The sequence below is a fragment of the Cynara cardunculus genome (assembly GCF_001531365.2).
Source record: "Cynara cardunculus var. scolymus isolate 2C chromosome LG 2, CcrdV1, whole genome shotgun sequence".
In the NCBI taxonomy this organism is placed as follows: domain Eukaryota; kingdom Viridiplantae; phylum Streptophyta; class Magnoliopsida; order Asterales; family Asteraceae; genus Cynara; species Cynara cardunculus.
The window spans coordinates 8697267-8708729 of NC_037529.1; the positions used below are offsets into that span (position 1 = coordinate 8697267).

The 11463-nt window shown below is 34.3% G+C and overlaps 1 protein-coding gene across 1 annotated transcript; it reads right to left on the bottom strand.

Annotated features, from left to right (window-relative positions):
* Window positions 1-607: 607 nt before the first annotated feature.
* Window positions 608-5205, bottom strand: LOC112507075 (uncharacterized membrane protein At1g16860-like). Its single transcript, XM_025111484.1, has 6 exons — window positions 4961-5205; window positions 3335-4042; window positions 3092-3209; window positions 2298-2453; window positions 1375-1586; window positions 608-1040 (listed from the first exon to the last, which is right to left on the bottom strand). Exons 2-6 carry the CDS (start codon window positions 3940-3942, stop codon window positions 848-850), a joined length of 1287 nt encoding a protein of 428 aa, XP_024967252.1. The 5' UTR covers window positions 3943-4042; window positions 4961-5205; the 3' UTR covers window positions 608-847.
* Window positions 5206-11463: the final 6258 nt, after the last annotated feature.

Consider the following 11463-nt stretch of genomic DNA (forward strand, 5'->3'; position numbering starts at 1 on the left):
CAAAACACCAATATCTAGCTCGCTAGTTTGAACATTCAATTTGAGCCATACAAAACATGCTTTTCGAACCGAACATGTTCATAAATCATGTAATCAAATATACAAATTGCTACAAACACTAAACAATAAACAAGTTAATCGATCTTGTATTTAAGCGTCCACAAACGAGCCTTGTAAAACTTGCATTTTACGTTGGTGTAACTCAAAATTGTTGAAAAAAAAGCATCGAGATTGAACATCAAAAAAATAGAAATAGAACTCGACTATTTTAAAAAAATTATTCAAACTCGAGTCGGATATTTTCTTGAACCGAACCGAAACAAACCTACTACTCTATTCAGGAAAAGTAAAGTTCCTTGACGAATTAATATCATCCCAATCATGAATAGATGTAGACCAAATCACAGCATAAAATTGTGCTCATGATTAAGTTCAGCCCATTCAGGCTCCGCTCACATACATAGTCTCAATGGCTCAGCCCATTCAGGCTCGGCTCACGTATAACCCCAATTGGCTCAGCCCATTCGGGCTCAGCCTACATATCACCCCAATGGTCCACACAAGAATGCTAACAAGAAAGAAACAGTAGTATTTGGACAAACAAATCCAAGAAATAGTATAATTATACCTTCTCTGTTTTCCAAAGTATAAACAACAATACTCAAATTCTCTAAACATTCAGTAAAATAGTAAAAAAAATTGAAGTCTCAAAAGTTACCCTTTTTAACTCGATTATCACACAACAGCATTGAGATCCAAATACCGCCATAACTAGTTGCTGTAATGAAAACAAGAGCAAACAGACTATACAACTGTTTTAAAATAGTTGAGATATCTCCAGATTTTACTAAACAGGTATGACATCGAGCTTCGATGAGTCTTCACATCTCAAAACGATGCCCTCCATGTTCACCGGAAGGAGACATCTGCCCCACTGACATCCAGTTGGGACCAGCCCAGATGGCGGAACAATCATCAGCACATTTTCGTTTCTCTGGACGACTCCCATCACGCTCACCGTGCTGCCTTCTTTAATGTACCTATGCACAATCAAAACAAGTAATTGATATTTGCTGATAAAGTAGTTTGTGAGACAGTGAGACGAGGTAAAATGATCTAAATGGATATGTCGAAAAAATTAATTCGAGAAAAGAAGTGGAAAAAGAAATCTGGAAGCTGATGGTTGAAGTAGCTTTTCAAAAAGCTAGTTTATAATCAATGCTTTTTCAATAAGCTAGCTTACGGTTGCCATACTTGGCGTAAGCAAGCTTGAAATTATGAAGGGTATTTATGACATTTAACTATAGGAAAAGTAGCGTTGCAATAACTTCAAGGAAAGGAATATATATTTAAGGAGTTGAAGATTTTATATACCCTTCTTTGAGGCGCATCACGCGATCTTCGCTTGGGATATTTCTGTCATCCAACCATCTTATGAATTGTGGAGACGAATCTTTGTTCGACTGATCAACTTCTATAACAACAGATTCATCAACATATGGAGTCACCCGGGCACCATAACCAGTCTTGACTAATGCCCTCAACCCAGATTGGAAGTCAGATATATAGAAATCCACCACATGCCTCTGTATAACATTAAGCAACAGCTATAATCTTTCTTTCTTATGCTCAGAAAATGTATAGAAAATGGAAAGAAGAAAAAAGCATCACAAGAATAGGAAAGACGAGATTTGTGCTATATATAGAAACACCGCCTGTCTGACTACGATCGTCAGAAAGAGAAATCAATGCCATCTCAATTTATCTTTATTAGATATTCGACAAGTAACCAAAGAATTTCCTTATATCATGTTCCAAATCAGCCAATGTAATTTTCACAGGCTGGAGGGCAGGATTTTCTATCATTTCCTGTAAAGTTCAATGTGGTCACCTATTTCTTTACAAAAAGTTTGGAATCTTCATACCCATGAATCAATGAAGTAATCTTTATGATGATGAGAAGTCAATATGTCTCCTTTTTGGAATGTAGCAAGTATTATTGTATCCATAGGAGAATATTTGCTTTATGTAAAGCAAAATCCACATGCAAAGCTAAAATATAGACTTGTGTCAAGTGAGCCTACAAGCTGTATAATTGATAGTAAAACAGCGGTTTAAATTGCAAATGGACATGACTATCAGTTTGGCAACGAGGCTGCTGCAAAGCTTAAGTCACCCGAAAATAAAATATAACGTCGCATGCTATAAAATCAGTTTCTTATTTTTACTAAAAAGGGCTCGAAACCTGAATATTTTGTAGAGCAAATTAGCATATAGATATTAGTCACTTCTCTCACCTCCATGGATCGCAGACCCCAGGTAAAGCGACGATGTGTAGGGTTGGCAGGTTTTGAACCCCATCCTCGATATTCATATAAACTTGTGGATGTATAAACGCATCTGGGGACCCTTTGGAATGATGACTCCAGAGGAACGTTTCCACAAGTAACCACCTTCAAGAAATCAAGGTTTTCATGAGCAGTAGAAGCATCGATATAAACATATGGAACGTCAACATTGAATATCACATGAAACGATTTAAAGCTTAATCGAAGCTAATATGTTCATTTCTGCATAGATTATTACCTACATGAAAATATATACACACATATATTTCTCAAGTTCCCAAACAAGGTTGTCCGAGGACCATATCTCCCTTGCCAAATCCCCATATCGGATTCTTTGATGGTGATTCTTGACCATGATTGCAAGGGGACACGAGAGGAAAATTTTGATCTTGTTTATTTAGAAAGATGTGAAAATTCACAAATTTTCTGAAACTAGAAATCATGACTAAAAATCTAAAAGTATATGCCTTAATCAAAGCTCTTGTGCCGCTATTTAAAACTTCTTAAGACGTGAGAAAGCCCAAAGATTCAACTTCTTGCACCATATAAATAATTTGCTCCATTGTCATTAACATTGCATGCTCCAAAAGGAAACCATCAGAAGTTCATAAACTAAACCATATAAGATGAGCTGTAAGCTATTTGGAGCATAAAATGTGCAAGTTACAGAACTAAGAATAAATATAAAGTTTTGCATTTATATAGAATATGCATAAACATATGTGAATAAATGTGCAACATACCCCAGACACCTTGACGAACTGTCCATTCTTTGCCGTTCTAAGCTCGGCATCTGGATACCCATCGATAAAACTAATCGCAGATTTTGCTCCCCAACATGCACTCCAAGCAGAGGCCGAACTGGCAACACAATAACAGCAATGAGATTAAACAGGACTGCTAACAGCCAAAACTATAAAAGTTGTAGCAAATAAACCCATCACGGATAGCAGAATAATGGACCAAAAAAAGACAGTACTGGCAACCTGGAGAAAGAGCGTCCATCCTCCTGGCTAAGACGAGTAATTGCCTGGTTCTTAGCCATCGCGCTTCGTGATTTGGCAGACCCTGCAGAGTCGGCTGGACCTGATGCCTTCCGAGGTGCACCAGATGAATTAAGGGGTCCAGATGTGATGAGACCTGTGGTTGGGAGAACCGGAGGGAGAGGTCCAGAGTTGTGTCGAGAAGTAGGCATCCCTCCACCTTGAGGCCCAGAGGACTTCCTTATGGGTTCACCATGTTTATTCAAAGGACCAGAACTAGTTTTCTTCATTGAAGTTGAACCAGGAACACCCCCACCAGAAGAGCCCATTCTATTGGCGGAATTTGATGATGCTTGATTCGTATGAGAACTCGCACCACCAAAAGACCCTGTTCTTAGAGGCGCGTTAGCTATAGGTCCAGATTTTCTTGGTCTGGAGCTAGCATGATCCACATCAAACATTTTTCCTAATTCGCCCGATTTTTTAATGTCACCGCCAGTGTACGGCACTGCAGTGGAGGACATAGTTGGAGCCCTTTCTTTCGGCTGCTCTGGCCGACCAGATACGTACAAACCATTGTTCAGTTGATGAGATGGAAACCGTGAACTCATAGGTCAAGATTTAGAGTAAATCAGCAAATGGGATGTGTGAACAAAGGATCCTTTCGTAATATTCAGCCTAAAGCACACAGATCCTAGGCATACTCAAAACCTACAAAGCAATAAAACATAATGAATTTAGTCAAAATCCTCCAAGAAAATGAACTACAGAATCCAATTCAAGATTTCTATTTAACACGAAATTGGGTATAGAACGAAAGGTCAAGACAACAACTTTAAGTACATAACTATTAACAGTAAAAGAAATATTACCATAGTTACCTCAAAAGAAAAGAGAATTTATTGCTGCATTTATTTGTACTATATCAATGAAGAAAATCCATGGAGCCAGATTCTAGGACCAGCGAAATGGTGCACGAAATGCATCAACCAGTTGTACCACACAATTGATGATCAATTCGTGCACCATTTCTTACACCAAAATCATGGCTTACTAGTAGTAGTACACTCATGGGATTCAAGTTCAATTCATACATCAGATTCATATAAAAACAGAAGACCAAAATCACACGATTAGATAGAGATTATACATGAGAAGCTAAGAAAAATTAGCTGATTAACGAATCTGAACCTAAAAAGGGAAAATTAAGATTAGAAATTTGTCATTATTGGCTTGAAATAAGAAAAATCCTCATCTATTAAGGCAAAATTCAACTTCATGTCAGGATCCAACTTGCAGCAAAAACAAGTAACATTGAAATCAGAATTCCCTAACCCTGGAAGATGATCATGTTCACAAAGTTAAATCCTATGAGTGATATGTTATGGATCCAAATCAAAAACATTGACCCCAAAATTTTGCAACTGTTCAATATAAGAGATCGGAGATGCTGCATCAAACAGAAGTTCTTATACCCAAAAAAAATTCCCATTTCAAACAACCCAAAAATACGGCAATTTAAGTTTCCAAAATCAAAACTTTCTCAACTGGGAATTCTTCCGCATCGAAATCTAACTAGACTGAAATCAGAAACACTAGGTTCAACACAGGAGTAAAAGTTTAATGTACCTGCATTCTCGAATGGCGATCAGAAGCCCTAAACCAAAAGTCCGACAGAATACGAAGATGCAAGAAATCAAAGGGGTTTTTTTGCAGGGATTGACTGAAAAAATTAGTATTTTCTGCATACCTTGTGACGAAGTATATACATGGTTGATCATGAGAGAGAATAGAGAGAGAAAGAGGGAGAGAGAGAGTTTTAAATGGGGGTTTGTTTGTTTGCAAAACAGATTTGCAAGGAACCCTGAGAGAAACTGTGCTCAATTTTACTCCCAATATACTTCAAGTATATACACATATATAAACTTCGCCACTCTCTTTCACCTTTCTTTTCGCTGCTACTATCTTCAAAGATTGACAACAATGGCCCTTTCTCTCCATTCAAAGTTCTTGTTTTTGTTCATTCAGTTTTCGTCTTTTAGTTCGGAAAAGACTTTCTTTTAACTTAAAGATCATATTTTCATGGCTAAATTGTCGTTTTTTGGTCCGGGAAATTTTCTTTTAACTCAAAGTTCTTCTTTTAACTGTTTAATTTCCCTTTTTAGGTTCCAGAAAGTCGTTCTTTCAGCTTGGAGTTCGTCTTTTTGTTGTTAGTTTTCCGTTTCTTTTTCATTTGGGGTTTCCCGGTAAAGACTACGCTAACTTCCTTCGCCATAGAAATGGTGATAGGTTTTTGAAGATGAAGTCATTTATTGGTTTTGTAATTAGTTTATGATTATGCGACGATGAAATTAATATCTTTGTTGATTTACTACCAGTAACATAGAATACAACCTAGTGTACTATGAGAGTGAGATATCGAAAGTGCTTGATCATTTCTTCTGATACTGTATTTTGTCAACTTGCAGGTTTTAGTCATAGTTTGTGTTCTGGTTCCATTTATATATGCTAACCGATATCTAACTACAAGGAACTCTTGTTCCATGAGCGATGTAGTGATGAATGATAGCATGGTAAGACGATGGTTGTAGTCGAGATAATTTCATATGCATGATGGAAAGTCACTTGTAGAAAGATATGTTCATATGCACGTATCTGTATTTCTTATGCTTATGTTAGGGTTTTCTTGATCATTGATCTTTCTAACCGATAAAAGATCAAAGCTTAAAACTAGAAAGCATGCAAGTGCAACATGATTGAACTACATAACAACAGTAAATTAGTAAACAACAGTAACAATCCACATTTAGTGATTCACACCCCATTAAGGGTTAGACTCAAATCCACAACAATATCAGGGTTAGACTCAAATCCACAACAATATCAACAGATTAAATGACACTAATAAATGATTGTATCATCCAATGTCCAGCTAAAAACCATTTTCCTTGATGCTATCAACTAAGACTCTAAACTTTTAGGCTATAAATTTAGGTTATTTTAAACATTATGATGTGTGAGCTTATTTGTTATTAAAGAAATAGCAATACATATGGATCCTGATATATTTAAGAGTTTATAAAACATAAAGTGCAAAACAAACCACAAGGGTGATGCCTAATTGTTTTGAGCTTGACTCTAAAGGTCAAAAGTGCCTGGAGGTCTCAAGTTCAAATCCAAAAAAAAACAAAAATCCTCTTGTGGCCACGAAGGTTCAAATGCAGTGACTCCGGGCTATCTGCAAAGCAGGTGGTCGTCCTGAGATTAGTTGGCTCGCATAGCGGGTTGAATATCCAGGTTAATAAAAAAAAGTGCAAAAGAAAAGGGGAGGGACTATTACTACCATTATTTAAAAGTACAAGGACTTGTTATGACCTTTGTTTGCTACATTTTCCACCGAAGTCTAAAAGGACCAACACAATTTCACCTTTTTCACGTCTCCAACAAATAATTTCAATTCATCAAAAACCAACAAAAATGACGTCATATTTAATTTGTTGACTTTAAAAACCAAATTCACTAATTTTTAGAATTAATATATTAAAATGTTGATTTTGATTGAAGATTTCTTTATTTCAAGTAGTATATAAAAGAGAAAAATATCTTTAAAATATCAATACATTTTGAATATATAAAAATAATAATAAAACGACTTATAATCAGAGTATTATTTCTTCCCACGAAACAATTATCACTTTTGATTATTTAATTTATATTATAATATAATGTTGCTTTATATAAATATTACATTTTAAATTTAATAAAATAATAATAATAATCAGAGCATGCATACTACAAATCTTAAATGCACAAAATAAAAAACATTAAATCAATCTTTATTATAAAATATAATCCATAGAATATATAAAATTAAAAAACTTAAAACTTGTTATACGAATCAGAAAAAGATTCTTAAAATGAAGAAAAAATATAGAGAAAAAAATTGTTTGTATTTGAGAAAAATAAAATTAATATTTGAAAAGAAGATGTGTCAGGAACTATTTGACAGTTGTTAAATGATTAAATGGTCAGAATAATTAAGAAGTCTCATGATATAATGCAAAATGAAATATAATTGTTTGGTAATTGTTTATAATGATATTTGGACGATAAATGATTAAGAGAGACTCATGATACAAAATCATTCAGAGGGTTTTAGAACAATTAAAAGACATATTTTTTTTGCCAAACAAGATTCACTTTTTAACGATTCAAAGACTGTTTCGTAATGGAACTATTAAGAGGTAAAAAAAATAACCCTTTAATTATTTTCTATTTGTTCTAGAAAAGATTTACAAAAAAAATTCTTGGGTTATTAAATACGTTAAATATTTTAATAGTATAATTAATGCAAAGATTTTTCAAAATAAATAAATGATTGGAGTTGAATGTAATTTTTTTTATAAAGAATTCGACTGTTACTTCTTTATTTTATAAAACGTTATGTAAAAAATTGTTAAAAATATTCTTGAGAATTACATATTTAATTTACTTTATTTTAAGGTAAAACTTGTGTCATTAAACTATGGGATCATTTACCTAAACACTTATTTGGTAAGTACTTATTGGTAAAATTCAACACTATCACTTACATTACCTAACAAGACTTTAGTTCATCAAAACGACATTGTATGTAAAAATCTCTCCGGTAAGCGTTAACCGAGTAAGAGCCGTCACCTTCACTTACCAGGTAAGACTCTCGGTCCTTGCTTTTGCTCTTACCAAGTAAGATTCTTGGTATTTGTCATAGTCATCCAATAAGATATTGTGACCTAGTAAGTGCTTACCCAGTTAAGCATTTGGTAAACCGACTCTATATCACTATTTTTCTAAAATGACAAAATAAGTTATTATATATTTAAATTATGAATTGATATAAAACATGCAATAAACCATATTTCAAAGGTTGGTTAAATTTCCTTTGAAAGAAAAAACATGATATAAAAATATTTAATTTGTTTTTAATATTAAATAGGAAATATAAATTGATTTTAAAATAAAAATAATAACAAATGTACCCTCTTTGCCTTTATTGGTACAAAACTTTGAAATAGTTTTATGTTAATTTTGTACATGTTTCATTTTTTAAGAAAGTTGGAGTTTGATGTCACAAGTTCATGACAATGATGGGTTGTTTGTTTATATGGTTTTCAAGTTTTGTTAGTATATGAACAATTCGGCGATTTCGTAAATATCGGGATAGGTTATAGATCTGTTGAATTGAATTTGTCACGCTTTATTTCTAGGTCGCGAATCTTAAATCATACGCATCATACGTTTTAAACATAAGAAACTTAAATAACAAAGTTGTTTGATTATATGCCTGCGTTTATTTATTAAAACGTGATAAGATGTTGTGGCTTTCTGCGACGCCAGTTTGAAACGTTTTCTCTAACGTTAGATGTATATGATGATTCCAATCGTGATACTGAAACCATTTTAAGGTCTTGTGAGTTCATGATGATAATTTTGGTAAGTGTCGTAAATGGTTTTGTGTAAGTTTTGTTTTTACCGTTTTGGTAAAAGAAGATTAAATAGTGGATCGTGGGTTCCGAAAGGGATTGAGAAAAGTTACTTATGCGACCCGTCAACACAGCCTGCTGTATATGACCTTCTATATCTATGCAACCAACAATATCCATTGCCTCATCTATGAAAGCATGCAAGGCCTTGTCATCTGCTTGGATCCATACAACCCAAAATGATTCTTTTACCTGGTTCAAGCATTGTACAACTAACACAACCTCGAGGGTTGATTCCGTTTGATGTTTGGCCATCTTTGCTCAAATTTCTTGAAAGATGATGCATGTATATTTACCATGGTTTTGCATAAAGCATGGATGGATCTGTAGTGGTGCATATGGTGACACGTGCCACCGTATTATTCCTTTGTCGAAGGGTAAAAAAATTTAGGTTCGTGAAAGGTGCAACCGTATTAATTTGTAGTGTGTCACCGTATGTATTTTGAAACTACAATGAGAACAAGTTTTATTTGGTAGAGATAGTTTGCAAGACTTTTATTCCACTCAGACGCAAGTTCGATTCCTGTTAGTGTCATTTTCTTGGTCAAATGATGCCACCATTTGAAAATAAAATTTGTATATTTGTTTCTTATAGTCAAACGGTGCCGTAATTTGAATTTTTTTCCCTAGGGATACGATTCTACTAGATCATCGCATAACACAATAAACCCAAAATTGAAAGATAACTTATATGCTATAATATAACATTATTGTAACACTCCAAGTTATGTCCAATATTTTAAATAAACAAAGTCTAAGGGCAAGAATTGACATTCATGGAAAGATTGTTTCAGGGACTAATTTGTATTAAGCTCAAAATTAACATTGTTATGTGTGTTTGTGTTTAAAGTCGAGAGACTGAGGTATGGAATGATTGTCGTGGCTTAAGGCACCAAATGAGTTAGGGGCCGTTTACTTGGTAAGTACTTATCGGATAATTTTTTTTACCGGATAAATATGGCAAGAACATAGAATCTTATCCGGTAAGTATTTATCGGATAATTTTCCTCACCGGATGAATATGGCAAGAACCAAGAATTTTACCCGGTAAGAACGAGGATAAAAATAGAGAGTCTTACCCGGTAAGTGAGGGTGACGACTCTTACCCGGGTAAGCGCTTACCAAGAAATTTGTTGCATGGAATACGTTTTGATGTATTACAACCTTACTCAATAAAATAAATTATAGTGTTGACTACTAACCGTAAGCACTTATCGGGTAAACATTTAAGTAAACAACCCCTTACTAATGGCAAATTAATTTCCATAACGTTGCTCCTCTCACAAGCAATATCTAATGGCCTTAAAATATGAGAATTTAAGTTGGAAACTGAAAGTAGAATATTTACTTAAATAATAATAATCATCCAAAATGGGAAAATGTAAAACGTTTATATCACAAAGTATGGATGGTAGATAGCAACCTAATAATCTAAATCAAAACTAGGTGAAGGTTAACATTAAATGTCACTACGATCTCCAAAAGAATTCTATTCAAAGCGTAATGCTAAATATCTTCAAAAGTAGCATCTCCAAAAATGCCCCTATCGTCAATCATCGCTCCACTCAAACCTTAGTAACTCCACCACCTGGAGATCTTGATATACATGTCATTTATGAAAGGTGTTAGGCTTAACGTCTGATGAGATCAATTTTTTTTACAGATATAGTTAGAAATGATGAAATAGGGAATGTAGTGCTTCAATAAGAAAAGGTTCAAAGAGTTTCAGTATAAAGACTATGAAGTCAACAATGTGTCTTGCAGTGACTAGGGAGACTTGATTTCCATTTATCATGGTGAAACAAAAGTGGATCACAAGCCTATGTTCTAGAGCTTTTATTACGAAACACTGGTCATCGAGTTCAACCACTCACGGCCTAGAGATCGAATCCTCCAATGGACTAAGATGTGCTCAATTGCTAAAATCAAATCATTACGAGTAACACGGTCTTTAAGTTCAACCACCCATGGTTTATAGCTTGAGTCCTACAGTAATTCATTACCCGTATCTAGATATTTCATAGGTACAACTATCTCATCTTATACATAAATCAATTTCTATGCATATGGATCCATTACATTATAGTTTGAGCATTGCTACTTTACAAAAAAAATTAAGTATGATGAAACGCATAGTTTCCATCACATAATATAATCCTTAAATCCAAGATTTAACAAAAAAAAATTGGTTCAAAGCCTCATAACCTCAAATAATAGTCAAAACCAATAATAAAATCCACATGGTTTCATAGTCCCGTAAAGTAATTCTATATACCAAGAGTTAGGGGACGTTTACCAAATGCTTACTCGGGTAAGTGCTTACCAAGTCACATTACCTCACTGGATGAATATGATAAGGACCAAGAATCTTACCCGGAAAGAACGAGACAAGGACCAAGAGTCTTACCCKGTAAGTGAGGGCGACGACTCTTACCATGATAAACACTTACCGGGTAAATTGTTGCATGTGATGTCGTTTTGGTGGACTAACATCTTACCCAGTAAGTAAATAATAGTGTTAAATTTTATTAATAAACACTTACCGGGTAAGTATTTGGCAAACGACCCTTTAATAACTTCATTTTTAAAAAATAAGATAACTCCTCGTGG